The sequence below is a fragment of the Amphiura filiformis genome, chromosome 3 (assembly GCF_039555335.1).
Source record: "Amphiura filiformis chromosome 3, Afil_fr2py, whole genome shotgun sequence".
NCBI classification, from domain to species: Eukaryota; Metazoa; Echinodermata; class Ophiuroidea; order Amphilepidida; family Amphiuridae; genus Amphiura; species Amphiura filiformis.
The window spans coordinates 46,019,762-46,046,739 of NC_092630.1; the positions used below are offsets into that span (position 1 = coordinate 46,019,762).

General features: G+C 35.5%; 2 protein-coding genes across 2 annotated transcripts; one reads left to right on the forward strand and one right to left on the reverse strand.

Moving 5' to 3' along the window:
- The first annotated feature begins 326 nt into the window (after positions 1-326).
- LOC140148602 (suppressor of fused homolog) lies at positions 327-26,464 on the forward strand. The gene is made up of 10 exons (XM_072170612.1): positions 327-639; positions 15,014-15,148; positions 15,557-15,693; positions 16,731-16,873; positions 18,075-18,160; positions 18,913-19,118; positions 19,923-20,157; positions 21,502-21,640; positions 22,193-22,261; positions 22,813-26,464. Exons 1-10 carry the CDS (start codon positions 482-484, stop codon positions 22,879-22,881), a joined length of 1,377 nt encoding a protein of 458 aa, XP_072026713.1. The 5' UTR covers positions 327-481; the 3' UTR covers positions 22,882-26,464.
- Positions 7,020-7,991, reverse strand: LOC140148537 (uncharacterized). The gene is made up of 2 exons (XM_072170531.1): positions 7,669-7,991; positions 7,020-7,240 (listed from the first exon to the last, which is right to left on the reverse strand). The coding sequence occupies exons 1-2, from the start codon at positions 7,976-7,978 to the stop codon at positions 7,020-7,022; spliced, it is 531 nt and encodes a 176-aa protein (XP_072026632.1). The 5' UTR covers positions 7,979-7,991.
- Positions 26,465-26,978: the final 514 nt, after the last annotated feature.

The following is a 26,978-nucleotide window of genomic DNA, read 5'->3' on the forward strand; positions in this document are numbered from 1 at the left end:
CAAGTTCATTGCTTCCCATGTGTGGGGTCTTTCGGCTTAATTGGATTAGTAGATTTGGTGTACTTACTCCCTTAGCTTTTTATAAAGTTATTCCATAAGTTTTAAGTCAATACACTCAAAATATGGCATTTTTAAAAATGAATATAGATTAGTAAAATATAATTATCAGAAAGATAAAACTGTTAGAAAAGTACACTTCTAGATTTTAACTGCCGGAAATAATTCATAATGAAAGGGAGTAATTTTATCTGATTCAACAGCTCATGACCTGTCATCAAAACCTTTTTTTCACGTTTCCCTGGAACCCGGTAATTTTTCTCTCGTGGAATGCGGTTGGAATCCGTGTGAAGCTGGGAACCTATATGTTGCAACGGTACACAGAAGAAGAAAACATCAACAGTGATATTCGGCAATGGTGAAGATGAATTTTGAGAAAATCCCCACCGATCTGGTTTAAAAACTGTGATTAATAGAATCAAACATGAACCCTGTCGATGCTGGTGGTGCAGGAGCCCATGGGCCGGTTCCAGCGCCAGTGACAGTCGTTCCTGCCGGTTTAGAAGCGGTGTATTCAGCATGCAGACGCCAGTATCCTGACCAGATCAACCCATTACAAGTGACAGCAGTCGTCAAATATTGGTGAGAAAACCGGGAATTAATAATTATAGAAAGAGTGTTGTTAATAAATTAAAATGCAGAGTCAACGCAAAGTCATCTCGCGATGTCAAGCGTGTGCATTGGACATGGACTGAAATAAAGAACTTAAAAGAAAATAAATTTAGCTTACACTTTTTAAACATGTAATAATAAATACTCGCTGTGGTAGCCCGACACATCATGGCCCTACCGTTGCTCCTTCCTCACAGTAAGGGCCATGACTTCCCTAGGCCTAGACTTAGACTGCGGAACTCAGTCCTCAATGATGGTCAGTCATTTATCTTTTGGTCGTTATATGACTATCATTTGAGGGACTGAGTTGTTATAATATATCTTCCGAGGTGCAATTTCAGACAATAGCTGGGGATTAGTGGGGCAGAGGTTATCTATTGAATCCTTTCATGACCACTGAAGCATAGTCAAGTCTGCCAAGGACACTCGGCACAAATTGAAAGACCATGTGAACTCTCGACAAAAGAATGCATGCATGTCAGGTCATCGACACCAATTTGGTGTTTGTTATGACACCAATTTGGTGTTTGTTATGCACCTCGAAATATGTACCTTAAAGTCTGTGTCTAGCCTAGACTGTAGAAACCGGGGCACTCTGTGGGAAGAACTGTGAAAACGTATCGCGTTTTAACCCTGCATTCATAAAAGTACTCACATGTTCAGTTTTGTGATATAATCCTTAAAAATAATACTATGAAGACTTCCCGCATCTCTTTTCTTCATGAAATCTGCATTTTACAGCCAAAAAATGCAATTTTCTTCGCCACCGTGTTATCTCTATGAGACCATTATTTTTGCGGTACACGCTGTTTTCCAATGCCCGGAAGTAGTACATGAATAATTAATTATCTGACGTCATCACGAGTTTTCGGAAATTATATAGGCTTGTCCATAGATTTAAAATCTAGTGCTTGTCAAGCACTTCGTTTGATCAGATCAGAGATCTTCTGTGGTATGATTATTTATTTATTTATTTATTTATTTATTTATTTGCTTATTTATGTATTTTATTTATAAATCAATGAATTATTTTATTTATTAATTTATTGATCTTAATGATTTTTAATTTTATTTCTTTATTTAACCGTTTTTCCTTTAAGGGGTACTACACCTAATTTAATTTTAATGCCTATTTTTGCATTTTTCTCAAAATTATAGCGCATTGGTGACAATTAAGATATGTATGTTATAGGGCAAGGACTACAATTACTGCACTGAAAATTCAGCAACTCAAGGCAAGTAGTTATTGATTTATTGATCAAATATTGGTTTTCCCTCATTTTTGACTGTAACTCCACAACTGTTGTCTGTGCTGAATTAAAATTTCCAGCGCAGTAGTTGTAGTCCTTGCCCCTGTAATATACATATCTTACTTGTCATCAATGCTCTATAATTTTTGAGAAAAATGCAAAAATAGGCACAAAATTGGGCAGGGGTGTAGTACCCCCTTAATAAATTAATTGATAACCACTGCTTATTTATTTATTTATTTATTTATTTATTCATTTATTTGCTTATTTATGTATTTTATTTATAAATCAATGAATTATTTTATTTATTAATTTATTAATTTATTGATCTTAATGATTTTTTATTTTATTTATATTTATTTCTTTATTTAACCGTTTTCCTTTAATAAATTAATTGATAACCACTGCTTATTTATTTATTTATTTATTTATCAATAAATGAATTATTTTATCTATTTTTTTTACTATTTTATTAATTAATTTATTTCTTTATTTACTTAATTTGAAGGGCCTATAGTCCTAGATTTATAAAAATCCAAGAAAGGTTGAAACCATAGACAAGGTAAAGTGCAAACCAAGAAGGGAGCTAAATACATGTAGTCCTAGATTTATGTACATGTATCTATTTATTTATTTGTTTTGTATTTATTTATCAATAAATTGCTTATTTATGTTTTTATTTATCAATCAATGAATAATTTTATTTATTTATTTATCAATTAATGAATTATTTTATCTATCTATTTATTTCTTTAGTTAATCATTAGCATTAAATAGATTGATTTAAATTGAAATAAATTGATACTAATAACCGCTGCTTGCTTGCTTATTTAGTTTTTGCTTATTTATTTATTATTTTATTATAAGTTATAGGGTCTAGGCCTACATTTATTTATATTTATTTATTTAATTACCGTATTCGTCCGAGTATAGTCCCACGCCTCGAGTATACTCCCACCCCCATTTTCAAAAATTCCAAAATTGCAAATTTTTTGGTTTGAGTGTAAATCCTGGACCTGAACCTGAATGCTAGGATCATTCATGGTTGACCTAAAAATCAAAAAAAAAAATCAAGATATTTTGTATTTTTAATATGAAAATTGATACTTTGTTTTCATGTCATACTCTATTAATGATATCAAAATGCATTCAAATTCAATGCATTTTGAAATCATTAATAGAGTATACAAATTATCAATTTTCATATTTAAAATACAAAATATCTTGAAATTTTTTTTTTTTTTTTTGGTCAACCATGAATGATCCTAGCATTCGGGTCTAGGTCCAGGGACACTCCAAAACCGAAAAAAAAACTTATATTATTCAATTAATCAATCAATTATAAACTCACATCTGTTACAATCAAACAAGCAAACATATTCAAAACAAACAAGCAAAAAATCATCAAAATAATTTACAAACAAATAAACAAAAGTAATTAACATAAAATAACAAACAGATAAGTAAACTTATAGAACTGAACACAAGGGGAAAAACCCTGGTAAATAACCAAGTCTCACAAAATCTCACTAAATGTCCATCTGCAAAGCCTGTTAATAACTAAATCTCACTAAATCTCATTAAAAAGTGGAATGAGATTTTGTGAGATGTGGAGTGTATGTTGAAATAACATGTAATTTATTAATGCATGTTATTAACCAAATCTCACAAAATCTTATTTGTACTGATTTTAAACATGTTAACTGAATCTCACTAAATCTCACTAAAACTTTAATTCATACAAAACTAATTCTCACAAAATCTCACTACAAAAAAATGCACAAAAGTAAAGTCATAACTGAATCTCACTAAATCTCATTTTTTTTTAAATCTCTCAAAAACTAAATCTCACAAAATCTCACTTTGTAAAAAATAGGTGGTATTTGGTTTTTTATATATGTTGTAACAAATTAGCTGTGGTAATTAAAAATTTTAAAGCCTATCGATCTTTTCAATCTTATTTTCAAGTGTGGTGTTTTGTGGTATTTCAATCATGTACCATAATATCTTGCTGTTAAGCTGCAGCAAAAGGGCAGAGACTGACATAATCATTAACCAATCCTAGTGGTCACTGACAACTACAAATCAACTATAGACTTCACATTTTAGTTTTAGTTTCATTATCTATTATACTATTGACCAAAACAAAAGTCATGCTCTTTGTTTTATTTATCTGTAACTCATTTTGTTAATTATTTTGGGCTCAGCATGAGAGTGTTGTGACAGGAGTACTTTAACCACAAATTTGATTTGTTTGTTATGAATAAAGGCCATTATTTTATTTTTTAGCTATTTATTTGTTTTGAATATAGCTAATAGCCCTGTATTTTATTGTCATGAACATAGGCGTACATTTTGTTTGGGATCATTGAATATGTAGGACTGTAACATTGATTTAGTTTGGGGTTGAGTGTATGTAGGACCATAGCATTTTTGTTGTTGAAGTGATGGCTCAGATATTTACAATGCAAGCAGACTAGCGCTGTATAGCTTGCAAGGTGGGAAATTTCCTATCATCATTGCCATCCCCACCCACCCCCCATTCAGAAACAATATTGCCGCAAGTCAAAGTAATTTGAATAGGGAACATCACTATGAATTTATAGCCTAGGTTGGCTGAAAAGCCAGGCTTCACTTTTGCACAAACATTTATAATTTAGACATTCAAGATACATGTACATCGAGGCTGAAAAGCCACAGATGCAAGTATCTCATGCCGTTAGGCTGAAAAACCATAGGCATAAAGCTCCCTAAAATTGCATAAATTTATATTAGAAAAACCAAGGCTGAAAAGCCATGCAAAAATTTCATACCAAAGAAATTTGATTTCGCTGAAAAGCCAGGCAACATGTTTCTGAATTTTAAAATGGCTCAGAGTTACTCGGTGACTATATCTGGGTTTGGCATCGATCATAGACATTGGCCAAACCACTCTGTCATTCCGGTATATCTCATCCTTGCCATTTTTTTGATGATGCAAAGAAATGCTTGTTCAGCTCAAAAGCTGGAAAATATAATCTAAAAAATAAAACAGAATAGGCTGAAAAGCAACCACCCCATACTTCCATGGCCTAAAAATTAAGAATCGGCTGTGTAAAACCTACAAGCTATTTCTTTGCAATATTTTTACATATAAAATATTTTAATTTTTCACATATCCCCCTAAAATTTATAAAATATTTCATCTTTTCACATATCCCCTAATTAGAAAAAAAAAAATTGTGGCTCAGACCAGTCAGTCATCGCCATTGCCAAAATTGGTCCAGTTATCAATTGGGTCTGGCATCGATCGTAACATGGGCCAAGACCCATCAAACTGGTGGGTGGTGGTTTTTTAAATAACGGGCCCGTGGAAGTAGGCGGGCCGGTTGAAGATCCATCTGAAGCAGGTCCATCTGGGTGGGTGCACGGATCTAGTTGGCAGCATTAGGACGTCTCGCACCGTGGTAGCTGGCAAAGCATTCCGGATTCTTGCTCAGGCGACAGAAATGGGCCCCGCACGCTCGGCATCCCCACTTGGTGACTATTGGTTTGCCACGACGTCCAGCGCAGACCCTTCCTGCCGCCTTGCAAGCGACGCAAGAAATGCCCCATTCCTTCTTGCCCTTCAGCAACTCCAGGCGGTGGATTGGTCTGTTGTGCGCAGGCACTGGTCTCGCCCTCATATTTTGCCGGCTGCTGTAGTGCCTTCTGGTATGGTCTTGACCGTAGGCGTAGCCGTCTATGAGACCTTCAACGACATCGTGGATGAAGTCTTGCTGCCGCATAGCTTTCCTCCGTCCATACGAGTGACAGATGTAAGAATTCACTCTGCAGATGTCGAGCAGGAAATAGACCAGTTGCTTCCACCAGATGTTGGACTTCCGGCTGCATGTATGATATGCACGGAGCTGGTCGTTGTGGTCGACTCCACCCATGTTGGCAATGTAATCTAGCACCTGCTTCGGAGCGGCAACCTGGTGCTTCTCCTTTGGAAGGATGCCATCCAAGGAGAAGGTCCTCAGGACGAAGTCCTCTTGACGGTTTCGCCATGCTTGGTGACCAGTCGATAAGACGTGCATTGACGGCTGTCGTTCCCACATGGTGTAGGACAGGTGGTGTTGTTTCCTGAAATACATTGTGCCACGACGCGTCTTTTTGAAATTTCGCATGTGCACCGCTCTGCGTCTAGAACCGTTCTTCTTGTCGCCGAGGTTAAACTGCGTCGGAAGTCCTTTTCTGGTCTTCATAATGGCGCCCGTCATATACGTCCGTCTCTGCAGCAACTTCTTTGCCAGATTAACACCTGTGTAATAGGAGTCCATAAAAACATGGTGACATTTGTTATACACTGGACGTATCAGGTCTTTACTGATTTTATAGACCGTGGTGGTATATCTGGGATGAACGTTGAAGTTTGCCATGTAATGTGTTGCAGAGTCGCAGAGAGCGTACACCTTGAAACCCGCACGGATTGGTTTACTTGGCATAAAGAACTTTTTGACTGAATGCTTTGAAGCCTTTGTATCGAATCATGGCTTCATCAATGGCGATGTTTCTACCCAGGTTAAAGTTGTCCCCACAACGTTTCAGAACCTCTTCCCAGACGGGCAGCACTTTGTATAGAGGGTGTCGCTTGGTATGGTGGAAGTAATGTTGCTTGTCTTCAGGAGTTACCCTCGCCCAATTGTCAGCATCTTCGTCTGGATTCCTACATGTGAGAAACTTGGAGAGGCGAAGGTACCGCTTCCGGGTCATCACTATAGAGATCAGTTCGTTTCTGAGACCCCGTCTTGTAGACCAATAGTCATAAATGCTCTTGAGTGGTACGAGCCCCATCATTAGTGTGATTCCGAAGAAAGCTCTAATCTCTGCCAACGTTGTCCTTGGTTCATTGGCACTTCTGAGGGCCTGGTTGGTCCAGTTGACTATTGACTGCATTATGGCCAATGGAAAAATTTCAAAAATGATCCATTGGGCTCATGCCTGTTGCATTGTAGGTGGGCCCATTCCCAGCTCCCTCAAATTGGCGAACCCGGTGCGGCTTGCCACGCTTCTTCCATCCATGCCGGTCGGGCACCTCGTCATGGTCGGAGTCCGAGTACGATGAGGGGTCGTCTTCTAGCGACCATGAGTCCAAATGCGGATAGGTCTTTGTCGCCGGGCGTTGAGGTGGCAACACCATCTCCTCATCCGAACTATCTGAACTCTCCTCTCTTCATCTTCAAATTCAGACCCCACGTCATCTTCACCGTCATCTTCACCGTCACCTTCGCCTTCACTGGCATCTGATGGGTTGGTACTACTGTCTCCAGACCCAGATCCCTCATCACTACTACTACCTGTGTTTGATACAAAACAATAAATTTGGGAACATTCAGTTACATATTGAAGCTACTTCAAATTTCTATGTTTTCATTCTGAATAAGTCAAACATTTTTGCTTGACAAATCCATTGAAAAAGTACTCACTACTTTAGCTTTACGCTATCTGGGCTGACGGCTTGAATACAAGTGACAAGTGAAATGCATCTATTTACTGTTTTCATTCTGAAGCTTAGAAGTTTTCCCTCAAAAATGATATTTGTAAACAATTGGTTGACTTGACTGACCATCTAATTTGTTTAAAACAGTTTTTTAAAAAGACTTTGACTTTGACTTCAGGAGAAGGTTAAAATGTGCCAACAAATATAAAGTTTTGAGTACGGTAGTATATATATAGGCCTCTGGGAAATCTCATTTTTTGTCTAAGATATAAACACTGAACCCACCATCATCACTGCCACTGGGGTCATCATCATCATCGTCATTGTCGTCATCATCATCACTGGGATCAGGTTCACTACCATCATCGTCACCGTTGGGGTCATCATCGTCAGGATCATCATCGTCATTGCCAGGTTCGTCACCATTGGGGTCATCATCGTCATCATCATCGTCATCATCATCGTCATCGTTGTGATCATTGCCAGGGTCATTACCAGGGTCATTACCACCACCATTGCCATCAGACACATCCATATCAGCACCATCATCATCTCCAGCAGCAACACCACCTGAGTGTGATAGAATAAGTAACATTAGCAAATATTCAGATTTGCCAACATATTTTACAATTTTTTTTATAATTATTACCATTTGGTATAATGTTACTACATGTACATACTATATTTTAAAATTCATGTCCATTCAGTTGCAAACAAAAACTTATGATTGCTAAAAAATAAAAGGTTACATTTTACAATTTGTTCATGCTTGAATCTCACAGTAGTTTACTTGGTGTAAACAGGGATGTGTAAACAACTGGATGACTGAACTTGCTAATTGGTAAACAATTGGTTCAAAGTCCAATGGTCCTAGGATCAAACTTACTTCAGATGGAAAGGGAGGGGAGTGGGGTAGGAAATCTTGGGCAAAATAGTTGTTTGGTTATTAACATGTAACAAAAATATATCAATTGCACAAATATTTCCATATAGTGGTAACATTTTATGATCCTTTCATGTCTTATAGAAGATTCAAATTCAACTATTATTGTATCTGAAAATATAATCTTTTGTGTCTAAAAATTCAGTAAATGTTTTTATCTCAGTAGGCAATAAATTTTGGCCACACTCACCATCATCACTGCTGTACTTAGAGTCGTACTCATATTGATCTGATGAAGTGGATATCGCGTCCAAATATTCTTGGTCAGGTTGAGTAACATGCTTGTCCTTCTTCAATGCCTCAACGTACTCATTCAGATTTAATCCTCCTCCTCTTCCTCCGTTATCACGACTACCTCCGGCTCCATCTCCTCTTCTATTACCTCCTCCACCACTAGCTTTATGTCTTCCTCTTGCCATATCCTGCATGAAAGTATCACCCTCTGCAGCTCTCAGGTCAGCCTGCAGTGATAATAGCCTTCTCCTAGACATATCTTTGGATATTCCACTATTTTGTAGGGTGAACTTTTTCACTTCAAACACTGTTCAAACAAAACTGTTCAAACAAGACTTGGAAAAGATAGCTCTTAACCGTGTGGTCTCTCAATGAAGAAAGGGAAGAGGCACAGAATGTTGGCCTTTTTATACCCTTCTGTTGCTTGAAAATTTGAATAATTTTCCGCTTTTTAGTCATATGTCAAAAAAGCGAATCAGATTGTTTAATTTTCCCGCTCTATGTTGCATAACATCATGTGACGTTTGAAATCTAAATAATTTTCCCGCTGTTTAGGCATATGTCAAAAAAGCCAATCAGATTGTGTAATTTTCCCCCGGGAATTTTCCCGCTCTAAGTCACATGACATCATCAAATTTAAATAATTTCCCCGCTGTTTAGTTAATGACAAAAAAAGCCAATCAGATTTTTTAATTTTTTCCGCTCTATGTCAACATGACGTCATGTGATGTTTAAAATCTTAATAATTTTCCCGCTTTTTAATCATATGTCAAAAAAGTGAATCGGATTGTTTAATTTTCCCGCTCCAAGTTGCATGACATCATGTGATGTTTAAAATCTAAATAATTTTCCCGCTGTTTAGGCACATGTCAAAAAAAGCCAATCAGATTGTGTAATGTTCCCGTTTTAAGTCACATGAGATCATAAAATTTAAATAATTTTCCCGCTCTAAGTCACATGCTGTCATGTGATGTTTAAAATCTAAATAATTTTCCCACTGTTTAGTCACATGTCAAAAAAAGCCAATTTATTGTGTAATTTCCCCGCTCTTTTTAGTAGAGCTAATTCAACTTTGAAAATAAAAAATATAACATTTCCTAGTTAACGAATCACTTTCTTTGCTATTATATAATATGATCATCCAAATTTGGCATATGGCGGGAAAATTGTCCAATAGATTTGCAGGATACACCATGTGACTTGAAAATATACCTATGGCGGGAACGGTCTTTTATTTTGTACTTCATTTTGTAACATTTTCTAGAAACACATCAATTTTTATTGTTAATTATGTAATATGATTATCCAAATTTGATTAAAATTGTCCAATAGAATTGCAGAATACATCATGTGACTAGAAAATGTGCATATGGCGGGAAGAAAATGCCTATATATAATGGAATGGATAGAACCAAATCATTTCAACAAAATCATTTCAACATGTCATCCTCAGACAGCGAGGAGATGGACATGGAAATGTATTCTCTTCCCCAGAGATTGCAGATCCCGGCAACAGTGCCTGCAGCCCATCCCAGCCATGTTTTCCGAAAAATACCGGAAAAGGGTATATATGGCCAGACTAGGGAACGGAGGTGTGGGTTCTGCAAATCTCTGGGCAAATATAGAGTTTCTGTACATGGTTGCGTACCATGTAGACTCTACTTATGTAGGCGACACCACAAGTCGTGGCATGAGTATTTGAGAAAGATGGAGGGTTATTAGTATTAGTTTTGTTTAGTTTCTGTTTTTGAAAAAGCTAAAAAAAAAAATACAAAAAAAGTACCAAAAAAAAATACAAAAAAAAAAAATACAAAAAAAAAAAAAAAACCCAAACCCCTTCAGCCTTTTGAATTTAAGAGCTTAGGATTTTAGTATCTTTGCTCTCAAGCCACGTAGGATGACAGTAAAAATGTTTACTCTACAATGGAGCAGTTAGATTATAATTGTCTCCCTTTAGTGGTAAACAAACATAAAATAATTGAGCTTAAGGTTTTTCATTATTACTACAAGAAAACAAACAAACAAATATATAACATGAGAAAGTCCTGCAGCTTATTTCACTGACATTACAGTACATACTTATCTATAACTAGTTGTGGCGTGGTTTAACAGCTAGACATTACAGTAGAATATCTATGACCCTAGTTGCGCTGTGGTTTATCGGCGACACATTACAGTAGAACATATATGACCCAAGTTGCGCTGTGGCTTATCAGCTAGACAATACAGTATAATATATGACCCTAGTTGAGCTGTGGCTTATCAACCAGACATTACAGTAGAACATATATGACCCCAAGTTGCGTTGTAGCTTATCAGCTAGACAATAACAGTATAATATATATGACCCTAGTTGCGCTGTGATTTATCAGCGACACATTGTAAACAGTAGAACATAGGCTATACGACCCAAGTTGTGCTGTGGCTTATCAACTAGACAATACAGTATAATATAAATGACCTAAATGTAGTTGAGCTGTGGTTTATCACCTGGACATTACGGTATAACATAATTATATGACCCATGTTGCGATGTGGCTTATCAGCTAGGCAATACAGTATAATATGATCCGAGTTATACTAGGATTATTATATAAAGGTAGTTGCACATATAATAAGAAATAAGAAAAAATGTACATTACTAAATCTCATAAAATCTCATTGTCTATACTATTGATATCTTTGATAAAACTGAATCTCACTAAATCTCACTCATTCGCTCAGTGTAGACAGCAACTGTATGTACATTACTAAATCTCATAAAATCTCATTGTCTGTACTATTGATATCTTTGATAAAACTGAATCTCACAAAATCTCACTCATTCACTAAGTGTAGACAGCAACTGTATCTCACTAAATCTCACTCCACTTTTTGTACACATAAAACTGTATCTCACTAAATCTCACTGTAGCATAATGGGCAGAAAGTTGAATAATACCAAGTCTCACTAAATCTCATTAAAAAATTGCAAAGTACAGAATGCTTGATCTCACTAAATCTCACTTTTCCAAAATAATGAGAGTAAGTGAGATTCGGTTCAACAATTAACAACCAACAAAGTTATAAACAAGCAAATAAACAAACTTATTAACAAATTGATAAACAAACTTATAAACAAACAAAATGCATACAAATAAACACAATTAACAAAAGATAAACAAACAAACAAATGAACAATACAATTAACAAACACACAAACAATCAAAAAACAAAATAACTAAAAACAAAGAAACCAAATACAAACAAATAAGTAAAATAATTAACAAACAATAACAAACAAATAAACAAACAATTAAAATAAATAAACAAAAAATAAACAAGTAAACAAACAAATCAAAACTTATAAACAAAAAATAAACAATTAACACAAATAAACAAACAAATAAATAAAATAATTAATAAAATCTGAAAACAAATAACAAATAAATAAACTGGTATAAATAAAATAATTGGTATTTATGGGTAAAATCACTATAAACAGGGTCCGTACACCGTCATGATCGTATGTAGTAGTGCTTGACAAGACTCTATAATCTCTGAAAACTCGTGATGACGTCAGAAAATTAATTATTCATACTTGCTTCCGGGTATTGGAAATCAGCGCTTGCCGAATTTTGAAAATGGTGACGATCGACACGATCATAAATTTGGTCATTTTACACCTTCAAATGTACCCAAAATTTTCACACATGCACCAAATATGTTTTGTTTTTAAAAGTCTTATCTTCACGTGAGGAACGGTAAGAAGTGATATTTTGTTAATAAAATTTGATACTGTGTACCCTGGACCATACATGCCCAGGAGTCTCAGACCTCGACGCGGAGAAGGCCAGTGGAAATCGTAGTACAGAGGTGTGAGTACCTCGGGCTATCGCTGTGGTTGTAAAAAATTATAAAATAGGTATGAATGTCAAACCTCAGTTAACACAAAAACATTGCTAGTCAGCCAAATTGGCTCAGACCGGGGCCCCAAACACAATACATATTTTACATAGAAGATTAAAAGAACAGATTTTTCAAGAAAAACTACATGTTGTCTATGTCCACTTCACTTGACCCTTGATACACATGTGTACATGTATAATTTATTTTTGTGATGAGATAATTGTACATGGAATTTTAGAGGGATTTTGATAGCAGTTCCACATAGAAAAGCTGAGACTTTGCATACTGTTTTGTTTTTTAATTGATGCATTAAAAGTTGGCTGAATATTTATTCTCAAACAAAATATACATGTGTGTGAGACTGCCCATTCAAAGTAAATGATGAATCACCCTTTTTAGCCGCTTTACAATAGAATACCACAATGGGGTTTGAACCCGGGATGGGTGTGATACACAAGTTGCAGCTAACTGCTTTTAGGGATAGGTCAGTGTATGCATGTCATCATGCCATGGGCGGCATGCATACATATGTACCATGCATGCAGACCCTGTCATCTAGTCAGATTTCAGACTGAAGTTCAATGGCAAATTAAAATTTTTGTCGCTTGTTGTCTCTTTCAGCCTATTTATGATAGAGAATGTTTTCAATTTATATCAGAATATCTTTATAAATATATTAGGTTTGCAGGAAATGACAAAAAAAAAAAAAAAAAAATAAAATAGAAATGATCAACAATCATCACTTCTCTAGAAAATCCTAACAATTTCTTCTTCAGAAATTTATTTACAACAAAGGGCAGATTTTGGGAGAAATTTTCCAACACTCGATTTCTTTCTTGTACATATTATCCACATGTGGTATCCCATCCAAGCAGCAGGTCCTTAAGGTTAGCCGAGAGTTTTTCATGCGCTTGATTTCAGAGGGGCGTAAGTTCATAACAGAAACAGCCATGCAGGAAAATGAACAAGCGTGCGGGACGTGAGGCCTACTTACAATAGAATATCGATCCACGGTCAAGACATGAAAAGGCTATGAAACTTGGCTTAGCTTCGTGCCCGGAGCTCGGATGCCGGGGGGTGCCACAAGCCGTTTTCGGCAATTTTCACAAGGATTTTATAAATTTTAAAATTAATTGGGGCACTTCGTCAAGCTACGCCCTGGAAAATGTGTTGATTTTGAATTTATAGCCTTGATATCTTTGATGAAATCAATGCTGCTATTCCCCTGATTACAATTATTTGTAAATCGAATTTGGGATGAAAATCAACAAGACAGACTTAGCAGGCCTACAAATTTCTGAATTATATAAAGTGAAAAACAATCAATCACGATTCATTGCACTCAGCTGAATCAATCAAATAAAACTAAAAAGAAAGGAGCAAGAAAAAATAAAGAAAAAAAGAAAAAGAGAAAGAAAGAGAGAGAAAAAATGAACGAAAAAGAAAGAAAGAAAGAAAGAAATGAAAAAAGAAAGGGAGAAAGAAAAGAGGAAAGAAAGGAAGTAAAAATGAGAAAAGAGAAAAAAAAAGAAAATTCAGCCACACGGAGACTCGAACCCACAAAAATAGTTCATACTAGATTCCCAGTCCAACGCTCTATCCACTCGGCCATCGATCAGCTTACAAGATTGCCGGTTCTCAAAGCAGATGATAACTATAATTGGATGCAATAATTTACATGATTACAATCGCGTCCGCATTATGGCTCTTAGAATAAACACGCATGTCGGCGCTGAAATTTTGAACGAACCGATGGAGGAAAACCTCGTTTTTTTTTTTTTTTTCTTCAATTTGGAGTGAAAATCAAATGGAATAGCAATTGGCAGAATGTTGAGAAATAATGTAGGTATTCAGATGTCTAAATTAACGTCTCGTAATCAAGATATCGATAATTTCACAAACCAGCTTTTTCTCAAGCAAATTCTCCAAAATTTTCCCCCAAAACGGGCTTTTAAAATTTAATCGGTACTGTATTTGGTTCTTCCCCATGGCAACATTATTTCTTTGATCGATTTGTAATACAATACGAAAAAGAAGAAAACAATCGCTCGGTGTGGATTTATACGGGCCGCACATTTGAAAAAAAACCTCATGGAACGTGTTTTTGATCTTGTGAACATGGTGGGTAAAAATGCTTTAAACGAAGGATTTTCTAATTTATTCTAATAATTTGTATATAACACACACAAAAATGTTAAGCTACATCCAATGCACCAACATTTCACTCGCTGCGATATTTGATTACTGAGAAAACTCTGTTTTAGAGAACAACTTTTTACGTCTTTTATACGTTTTTTATACGTCTCTTTGTGTAACCTTAACACACACGTTTCATTATTCATACTTTTCAACAAATTCTCAATAGAAACATTGAAAATATTTCCAATTCTGGAGTTCAAATTGGTCAACCATGGGCGGTAACACACATAACATCACAGGATATTTCAAGTGGATGTCTAACTACTTGAGAATAAAGTACTATGAATAGATTCGACAGGATTACCTACGGGATTATCTCAAGTACATAATTCCATTAACCCTCCTCCTCTGGCTTTATCCATACAGGCTAGGAGGTCCAGATCCATTAGACTACATCTCAATGTACAGTCACCCAGGGAATACAGAACAGGGAATCCCACCTCATTGGCACTATGTCAGCTATGGACTTACAGATCTACATGGAGACGGACGGGTACATGAGTAAGTGTTTCACATGTAAAAGTTTCTCAGGATGCAATTTGCCAACATTACATAATTTACAAAAAATAACAAATTAAGCAAAAAAATCAAGTTGGTTCATTTGAAAGGCCATATTTCGTTCTAATAAAACAAATCAGTATAAATTGGTAAAATATAGAAGTATGCCAAAGAAACAATTTTGACATTGATCAGGAAACTCAAGACCTATATTAGGGATATAGGTGACCCTTTTGACACTTGATCCAACAGGCAATAGACTTTTGGTACATGTCAGATTTTTTAAGGTTCATTTTTCATTTAATCTCAAATTCATTCAACAAATCATTCAGCCAAACAATATCAAGCTGAAGCAGCAGACTCTTTCTCTTGTATTAAGCTTAGTGTGGATTTATCATTGTTTTGTTACAGGTGCACGGGAGCTGAAGGACCTAGCGGATTTGGTTTTGAACTTACCTTCAGACTTAAAAAAGAACCAACAGAAACCGCACCACCTACATGGCCAGCTGAATTAATGCAAGGATTGGCAAGATATGTCTTCCAATCTGGTAAGTAGCAAAATATCACTGCTAAGCTTTACAATATTTACCTTATGGTCCAGTTCATACTTTTTCAATGTCAAATATTGTATGGACCTTTCATGCAACAATTACAATCGTTAGTCAATCTCATATGTGACAGGATCTGGTCCATAGAGCCAAAGGCGGCAAATTTGAAACTGAGATAAAGGTAAAAATATGGAGCATCAAAAACCTTCATAACTTTTAAGAACCAAGTATGCTAGACCGTTGGTGTTTTCAGTAAATGATAGCCTATTGTATGTATAATGTAATCATTACAGTAACTCAATTTTCAAAAATGCCGCCATTGGCCCTCATGGACCAGATCGTGTCACATATATTAATAACACATAGATTGGAATGTTCCATGCCTGTGCTGACTGTGCTCTCTAATCGTACTTGACTTCAGCTGATGCTGGTACAGCTTATACTTATAGGCCTAGCGAAATCGCTCATCTTACGCACAAAGTCTCTTTTGTGTACACTCACGCCATTTGTGCTATTTTTGAATTCATTCACACACCCCTTGAACTCCGTGTCAACTCCCTTTGGCAACATGTTCACATTCCATGGTATGGTCAATCTATATGACTATATCCATTCTTTTACCTGATAGTGTAGGTGTCAAGAGATGAACAAATTTTTGTTGACATGAAATTGATAATATATTTCAATTTGATATTTAACTTCGAATATGATTGATTTATTACCACCAAACATTCGCTAAAAGATAAAAATGAAATAGATACTGTTTACAAAATACATATGGCAGTGGTGTAGCGTGAGTCATCCTATGGGGGGCACAAGCCATCTTTGGCAATTTTCCTGTGGGATTTTCTAGATTTGAAATCAATAGGGGGAGCACATGCCCCTTTGATGCTACAAAATGTATACCACTGAGGTATGGCCTTAAACCTTTGGCTTTAACTGATTAGATTAAGAGCAAAACATATGGATCAGTACCGTACCATACCTGAGATTGAGAATTGGGATTAATAAAATGTAAACTGTAACTTTTTCCACAGATAACATACTTTGCACAGGAGACCATGTATCATGGCATTCCCCATTGGACAATAGTGAATCTCGTATACAACACATGTTAATGGCTGATGACCCACAGTTACTTCCTATCACAACTCCATTTGGCTTTGTCAGCTTTATACAGGTGAGAATGAACTTAGAGAAACAGTTGAATGAACTAAAAGTTGACCAAAAGTGTAATTAATTTGTCATATTGCAGTTTGTTCACTGCTTTTGTGATTGTCAAATGTTTCTAAATGCTGCTCTGTTGTGCTTGGTAGAGCAGGAAATAATACTGTAAAGCTATTCATTTTGCTAGTTTAATTTCACTAATTGATAATGACTACCATTTTCATTGGTATTTAATTTTGCTAATCATGTTTAGAATTCCATGTAAAACTCTCAAATTTGTGGGTATTTAATTTAGTGAATTAAGGTTTCTAGCGAAATTAAATCCCCAGCGAAATTAAATGGTTTTACAGTACTTGTTATTTTGTTAAATTGCATAATCAGTAAGTATATGTTGGCTTGACTTGCCACCAGGCCTCAAAATAGTTTTCTAACTTGTGTTACTTGGTGGTTGGTGTAGTATTGACGTATTGTATGAAAATCGCAGTATGAGATGTAATTGAATGCTGATCACTTAAGGTGGCACACAGGATCACTCAAAGTGGGAAATTTGAGACATTGTTTTGTATTATATCTTTAAAAGTAATGATGATAAGTACATAAAAGTATACATTTTCAGAAAGGAAATGATGCAAGGAATACAAGTAGCATGGCAGCTTTCTGCAAAAATGAGCACTTTTTGAGGAAAGTGCCAAAATTGGCATGGAAAATCAATTTTGGTGCTTTTCTCAAAAATTGCTCATTTTTGCATAAATCTGCCATGCTAGTTGGATTCCTTGTGTCATTTCCTTTCTGAAAACGTATACTTTTATGTACTTATCATCATTACTTTTAAAGATATAATACAAAACAATGACTAAAATTTCCGACTTTGAGTGATCCTGTGTGCCCCCTTAAAAAGCTGCATTACAATTTATGAGAAAAGATTTTAACACAAGTCTCCACATACATGAATGACAGCCAGTGAAAAAAATTCCCTGACCATCCAGGATTTGAACCTGGGACCTTCGGATCACCAGGCCAATGCTCTTCCAATTTTACAAATTTAGGTGTGATACAATTTAATTCTAGAGGTGTACTTGCAACTCTACTGTCTGTTTAGCAATCCCCAACATTCTTTTCTGGTAAAGATATGAAGAAACACTTTTAACACTTGCATTCCATGAAATTTGACCAAATTAAATTTTCACTAATATATCTTATTTTTACATTGCCAGATCATAGGTGTCTGCTCAGAGGAACTCAAAGCAGCTCAGCAGTGGAATGGACCCTCAGTATTAGAGCTCATGAAAACTGTACCCATGTAAGTACCCTATTCTTAGTCAGAGGCTGTGATTTAGCTTGTAAATGCTGAATTTCACTGGTTTCTGCATGCGGTCTATCACACGGTATGGGGCAGCAACCGTGTCGTCGCCCGTAGTGTATACCGGCGGATCCACTGCTCAAAATGTTGGACCTGACTGTCATCTATCACACCGTAGAGGATAGTAAAAACAAAAGTTTGTATCGTATATTCTCTAAAGATTTAAAGCTTGATATATCTGCTCAGTGAATCCATCAAGGCAAATGCCCATGCTCACGTGATGACATCTCCATTTCCCATAGAAATGAGGTGATGGTATCAGGACAGACAGGTGTTGATATTGTACATACAGAGTTACTATGGCTAGTTTGACCTCATTACAAGTTATTCTACATAAAGTACAGCGAACACAAAAGTCTGAGTGTAGCAAAGCACAATAGAAATAATATAATATAGAAGAGAGTAAGAGTGAGATGGATAGTATGTGCATGGGAAGTATGTGTGAGACTCTCATACAAGAATGGACAAGATGAGAGGAATCATTTGCCTTTTATGTCACACAAAGGGGTACAGCCCTGAAAAAAAAACCAGTATGAACATGTGCAGCCACATTTTCCCTTTACCGAGCTGATTGCTATGCATGCACCTGAAGTTTTATGAAAATGAGACAGCGTACCCAACCATAAGAATTTTTTTTTCTATAGCCAATATACATTGATATCAATGTCCCAATAATTTCTCCTTGATGACAGGGCTGGTGGTACCTGGTTAATCACAGATATGAGGAGAGGAGAAACAATATTGGAGATTAACCCTCAGCTCCAAGAACAAATAGATATAGGAGTAGCCACAGATGGCTCCAATCTCAGCGGTGTGTCTGCTAAATGTTTATGGCATGATACAGATGACCAATCAGAGCATGGGGATGAATCTATGTCACAAAGGATATCAGAGTTTGGTGAGTCAATTTTTTAAGATCTATGAGCTGTTGCAGTGTCATAATTCTGTTCTTGTGGAAAAATTGAGCTAGCTTGAAAATTCCCAAAACAAGAAATTTACTGTGCTAATTGTCCTAGTCTATTGGTACAAAACATGGGGAGCTGATCCTGGCTGTGGTGGTTATAGACCTGTGTAGAGGTGCATAGCTGAATGATGTAAAATGGTTTATAAGGTGGTCCCGGGTCAGAGTGGTGAGTCAATTCCTGTAAAATGTGCTGAGGCATGTAGGTTTATGCCTGTACAAAGCCCACTGTAAATCACTGTGCTTTTGTTTGATTTATACTCTTATGTGAACATAATCAATATTGATTAAAGGTGCCTGACCCGATCAACAGCCTCATCTCCCATCTGCCTCTTTAAGCATAATAACTTTTGTATGATGTTTAATGCTAGCGTGGTTAGATGCTGTTTTTCGTTTATGGTGTCCTCACTGTCTGTTATTTTAAAACTATTCGGATCTTTTACAAGTATGTTATTGGTAATTTCATCAAGCTAATGCTAATTGCATGTCTGTACACACTTACAATTTCCATTTTTGAAATAAAATCTTGGTGTGTATTAGTTGAATGTGTTTAACTTGAAATTGTAAGATTAAGCATTCATATTTTTCCATTTTGTTGCGGAATATAAAGAAGTATCTGTTGTTCTCATATGTATACTACTCTACTTTGTGATTCATCATTCTTGTATATCACTCACCAGCATTTCAACTTTAAGGACCATGTCAATTTTTTTTTCATGACTTCTGCTTTCCTATCTATAGAGTCACAGCAAATTAAGACTGCACTCAAAATGGGTCTTGCCCATGATCACCGTCCTATTCTACCGCCCATCCAATCCAGTGCTAACAGTATAGAATCCAACAGTCGCAAGCAGTCACTAGGCAGCATGAGTGATGCCCATGGCAATCTGATGGACTTTGGAATCCCAAGAATAGTGGACAAGGTGAATGTGAAGATGAATGTAGAGGCGGGTGCTTTACTCCCATTGGCTGTCAAGTAAGTTTGTACTTTAACACCATGAGAACTACCTGCCTATTGGTCAAAAAGAATTATTCATTATCAATTGGACCAATCAGCAACACTGTTAGAATAATTTCACCACGCAAAAAATTGGGGTGAATTATATGCAAAGCTCCAATCTGATTGGTGATTAAAATGAATATATCATGTAATTGGCCAATCAGAGGCAATGTTAGATCAGTAGGTAGTGCTCAAGGGTTAATCCTTAAGACAACAAAGACAAGAAGAAACAAACTTGACATATGGACTTGCTCAGTAGGGTCGGGCTGTTGGGATTTTGTTTTTTTGGATAGGGTAATTGGACCTTGGTCTCAGATTAAAAGCAACAATATCACTTTGCTTACAGGATCCAACGTAAGAAACATTGATATAATCTGCAGTGTTTTGATGCCCACCTATTTGTATAGTAAAGAGCAACTGTGTTTTATCAATGAAACTTTAGAATAAAAGGGTACATTGGTTGGGTCTATCTGTAGGTAGGGATTTCGACTTCTCTCCAGAGTCAATGTACTAGTAGCAGTTAAGGGGGTACTACACCCCTATGGTAAATTTGTGACTATTTTTGTATTTTTCTCAAAAAGTAATAACACACTGGTAACAAAAGTTATGTATATTATTGGGGCAAGGAATCCAATTTCTACACTGGAATTTCAGTGATTCAAGACAAGTGGTTCAGTATACCGTAAAACCCCGTCTACAAGCATAATAGTGTTTTATATAAAAGCTTAATTAATTCGAAGCAAGTGTTAATATACCAATACAATAGATCGGTCTTAAAATAATACTTGTTTGTATATGCTTGGATCCGTAATTTATTTGCTCAAACTCCATAATGGCGACTGGATTAATGTAGCTTTCATCAGAAGCACACTATATGCTTGTAGACGGGGTTTTACGGTATATGATCGGAAATGAGGTACATTCTTGCGGTACCTCTTTTCTTCTCATAAATAACGAACCGCTTGTCTTGGGTCAAATTCTGGGTGAATGTCTTGGGTGAAATTCCAGTGTAGTAATTAGATTCCTTGCCCCTATAATATACATAACTTTTGTTACCACTGTGTTATTAGTTTTTGAGAAAAATGCAAAAATAGACACGAATTTATCGAGGGGTGTAGTACCCCCTTAACACGTAACATTGTCGTACAGTTTTGCAAACAGGTACTGAAGATGATAGCAGATTAACAGCATTATGATATAGCAAGGACTAGATGAGAATGTAATAAAATTGATTGATATGCCATCACTGATTGCAAAACACCAATCTTCTACAAATCATGTCCATTCTATTGTTGATGTAATGTTCTTTTTCTTTTGTAGTGGGCGCCTCAAACATGGTCGACATTTCACATTCAAGAACTATGATGCGGACAGTGCAATTACCTTTGTCTCCTCCCAGGTAGAGGGCATATTTGTTGATGAGACTCACCCATTTAAGGCTAAAGGTCCTTGGCTACAGGTAGGTTTGTTTGTTTGTTAGCCTTCATTGTTTGATTGAAGATTGAACTCTGTAATAGCAGATGTTTGAGCTTCACTCCAAATTTCACTTTGCATTCAAATCGGTAGTCCTTCGTTTTTTAAGGCCTTTCATTATTTTGCATATTTTTGTTTTTAGGGTTTAGGCAGCATAGGGTTAGGCATTAGAATTAGGGTTAGAGTTAGCTTGTGGGCGAATAATGTAATGCTATAAAAGTAAACATCATCCTCAAATAGTGGCATCATACGAACCTGAGGAGACGAGCTTGCATATTCCTTTGTGTTGTTAATTTGATTGGAGTATAGTGAAGTATCAAGCAAGCTGCAAACAATGTACACCATGCAGAGGACTACAACTTGTTAATACAATGATTTATTTATGACAAAACAAATCATAGAAAGCTATCAAACTAGATATGGCAGGAGTCGTCTTCAATTTGAGCACCACATATAAAACCAACTGTTACGTTGTATTTGTGAAGTTTCTAGTTCTAGAAATTGAGGTTGTTTTTATCCTATTGATTCTATCCATCAGGTGCTCATTGCTGATGACTTCATGGCCCGTATGGCAGGTGACTTGGAGGAGTTGATGAGACCAAAACAGGTAAGAAACCATATACATACCCCTACTCATATTACCGTAAATGGAGGCCATTAGTACCCCCTCCTCTTAATTTTAAACCTTAAAACTAAGGACACACACATTTGAATCTAGTCCCTTTTACACAGGATTAATAACATTTCACAAGAAACCGAGGACATGCACTAATGCCTATTACTGAGGCCCTCTTTTTAATGCAAACTTGGTATGGGGATTGGATATGATGGCCTGATGTGCTGTATTGTTTTGTGTCATGTTATTTGCATGTTTATGAATATTAATGAGCTTATTTGCATATTATTTGTATTTACAAACCTCTGTTATTTACACACCTTTCACCTTTGTGTGAGGCCACATGCCAGCCACATATTACGCAACGCTAACACACCACTAGCATAAGTGCTGCGCCCAACTGTGTGCACGTCATTCTATATCAGTACACAATGTTACGAGTCTCATTTTTTTACCAATTATAACAAAAACAAACTTTAATAGATGATGGTAGATGATAACATTTGTTACCATTCACTTTTCTTTTCCCTCAATCTCTGCAGGTTGAATTACCTCGACACTACCACTGGCCAGATAAAGGCATATCAATCACAGTAACACCAGATGACTGACATGTGATGGTCATGTGAGGGTCATGTTGCAGTCATGTAATGACATTGAACAGAGTAATGTACATGCAACAGTAAAGTATTCATGGAAGTATACAGTGTACTATTGAAGGTCGGGATTAAGTTTGTATATACATGTGATAATCATGTATTGATGATATAATGAAATGCGTAAGTGTCCATGTGATAGTCATGAATTGATCATGTGATAAATGTATGTACTTTGTGTCAATTGCCACCCACCAAAATTTACCACCGGCTGCATGGCCTATGCCTAATATATTGTATGGTTATTTGTGGTTGGAACAATGAATACACATACATTATTGTGCCTTAATTTGTATAAATGTGAAATCTGCACAAAATGCAAAAGCAAACTTTTTCATGTTCAGAGTTGAAATTGTGCTTCCTGAGCTCTATAATATGTATGTATGTATGATTATTGCTTACCTGTCCCCTTATATGTATTAACCATATATGCTAGCTTTCCTAGTCTTGACAAATTGTGGCTTATTGTCCAGTCTCTAAACTTCACCATGTATAAGCTGTACAGGTCAAAAATTGTCATTTTGTAATAACATTGTGTGTTTGAAATTAGTGGACAGTGAACCATGTGATGTCAACAAATGGAGCTGCATTTGCATACAAACAAATCATGCAACAAATTGAGATTTTTTTAAGAGATTAGACTGGGAGATTGGGACTATATATTGAATTGTTACGAGTGGGCACCAAAAGTTAGTTAACCTCTGGCATTTTTTAACCAAGTCCTGAAATAAAACGATAAACCTGAATCTTAGCAGGACATGTAAGGTTTCATATGCATAATTGCAAACATTCATGCATGCATCGGATCTATGATCAGATCTTCAATTGGCAAGCAACCCATGTGACATCATCAAGAGCAGTCATAAAGATTGCCGATAACATCTAGAAACACTACCACTCCCAAAACCAGAGTGAATGTGATTCATGATAGGAATCAAAATATTTCTAGTGAGTACCTAATTTATTTGTTTTGGATCTATTTTGAGAACTTGACTTCTTATCACTTTCATGAACGATCCTGATGAATCTGTTAAGAGGATACATGCATACATTGTGCAAATGATATTCTAGTTTGCCAGTTACATGGTGAAAATACAGAGGTGCACTACTTTCCCTTGATGAGTATTAGACAAATGTAGCAGAGTCATCTGGACTCTCCTATTCTAATGTCTATGGATTTCTTTGAGAAAAAAAATTGAATGTTTATATATTTATACCATATGCAAGAAGTAAAAGTGGCCTTGATTTCTAATCTGCATAGTGTTTGCATATAAAGAATCATAGTGTATTTTTAGAAAACTGTGATATTGAATTGAAATCAGTGTAATAAAATACTATATCTAACAAATCAAATTATTATTAGCTTTTAACATTTTGCACAATCTATAGTACTTTAACTTTGTTAGCAACTAACATTTTTACCAAATTAATTATTATGTTACTATTATAGTAACTAACATGTTTACTAAATCAATTTTGTTAGTAACTAACATATTTACCAAATTAATTGATTAAATAGTACTAGCAACAATAGAATGAGTTTTTTGAATATTGTTATCAGTTATCAGCAAATGTTTTCAAATCATGTAACAAGCTCTTTAAAACGGATTGTATTACACCTAGATATTTGTTGCAAACAAATTTGTCATAAGTATTCCTTTTATTTCATCAGGTGTAATTACATACTGACGGATGTGAAAAATTGGATGGATTCATAATAACGGATTTTAATCACAAATTTATCAAGAAAATAAGCATAGTGAAAATGATGAGTACCATATGTGAACTGTTTTAGGCATAGATTATAAACCTGTCATTAGTGTTCGACAATTCATGTGTCTATAAAAAGTAGACATTTGATCCAAAATATTAAAATGTGCTTTTCACATGTGTTATAGATTGCTAAAGTTATTATATGTCACAATGTGATAACCATAGATCACTATGAATCCACCCAATCGTTTACATCCATCAGTTTGTGACACATCCAACAATTTATCTGAATTAAATTGTATTGGACCAAAACTAGTACTTCTTTATTGGATATCCATATGAAGAAGTCGGCACAGCGCTTGTTTCCTCGCCTTGCACCACTGAGGTCTGGGGCTCAATCACTAGCTAGCCGTGCACAAGGACTGTATGTGCACTTGGTTTATTCTGATCCATGCTCACTCTCACAAATTTTCTCTGGGATCTCCGTTTTCCTCCTGCTTTCAAAATCGGTGATTAGTTGTTTGGTTATCAAAAACTTACTGCACCCAATGGAATTTGGGGAGCTGCACAGATAATTGGTGGATGTTACAATCTATTCAGCTGTTAACAAAACTGCAAAAAATTGTAACAATAACTGAAGTAAACTTCAGTGTAGATAAATTTGTCATGAGCATCACATAATGTTATATCTGAAAAGGCTGCCGTAATTTTTTTATTATTGTCATCTAATTGTGATGAGATACACTGTAAAATTTAATTTTGTATTAATTTATAGCTATTATTACAATATTACAATCTCATGTCCATATATCAGAAAGAAGCATGCTGAAATATGAAATCAACAATATGAAATACAACAATGACAATAAAAATCACACAAGGCCGCTTTTTGAAATACGACATTATGTAATGCAGACGACAAATTGGTTTAAATAACTTGTTGCATGTTGCAACTTAACAACAAGTGATCACTTGTTGGAATAACTATTGTCAGAATGGATGTAATTTTCAAACAGGGTGACTCAAGTGCTCCGGTATTGTGCTTTTACATATTACTTGTATTCAAGTAGCGTAAGTTTTTACATGGTTGTATTATCTTAGTCATGGTTCAATTTTATTTGTCCTGTGTTTCAAGAACTTGTCAATATTTGTGTTTGTCTATTTTTAATAGTAAGGTACAGTTGCTGCAGTTCAAAAATACAAAAAACTTCTGTATTTTGGTCTCTTGAGTTAAAATTGTTTTTAGATCTACCCACTGTTTAAAATTGCTTTTGGTAGCCAAATACTAAAGATATGTAGTATACAATCTGCCCACCAAATACTGAATACAGTATAAAATATAATATAAACTATCAAACCAAAATGAAATGGATGGTTAAGATATTCCACAATTAGGTTGAAAGTATGTATTTACTTTCATCAAATGGCATGTTTGTACAGGTTTGCTCAGCAAACTAACAAGAGATATTTTTTGTTATTTTTAAAGGTTATTTCATACTAACTGAAAATGTAATTAGGGCTAAAATGTGTGCTTGCTTTATAGTAAGAAATTAATAGTAACATGTAATGTAGATATATTTTTGTAAAACATGTGACATTTAGTGACAATGTTAATGCAGAAGAGTACAGTATGTCAGGTCAGCATAGACATAGCCAAGGATAAATAGTACAGAATGTTAGAGCACCAATGTAAAGGGCGCAGTGACCCACCTTTGCACAGTACTTTTGTGGGACATGAGACCATATCAGACACACCAAATTTCATTCTGAATATGAGGAATGTCATTCTGATACCAAATAATTTAGAATTTTTTGAAATTTGCTATATACAATTATACATGTAAAATTATTTTATGCCAAATTGTTAAAAATAACATTTTTGACATTTAACAGTCCTCAAAGTTAACTTTATTAAATCTAAGGATATATGTACTTAAAGTGTAAGTAGTTGGGATGAAAATTTGACCATCATTATGAAAATTTTGACCTTTTGTATTGAAGATGTACACAAAGTTTCATAAAAGACTTAAACATTTTAGGTCTTTTGGGAAACTGTATATCTTCAATACAAAACGTCAAATCTTTGAAATGTGTTAGTGTGGCCTACAAACAAATATATTTGAGGACTTTGGATGGAGAGGAATGTAGGAAAGGCAACTCAAAGCCAAATCACATTGCAGTAGATGAAGGGATTGTTACTGATCAGACGAAGTCCTGTGGTATCAATATAGTGAAGTGAGTTGCAAATTTTGATTTCCCATGATATCTTTTAATTATCCAAATAATTTTTGAACAACTGGATGAATGATCTACCCCAATTGTCACAAAGATCATTAGAT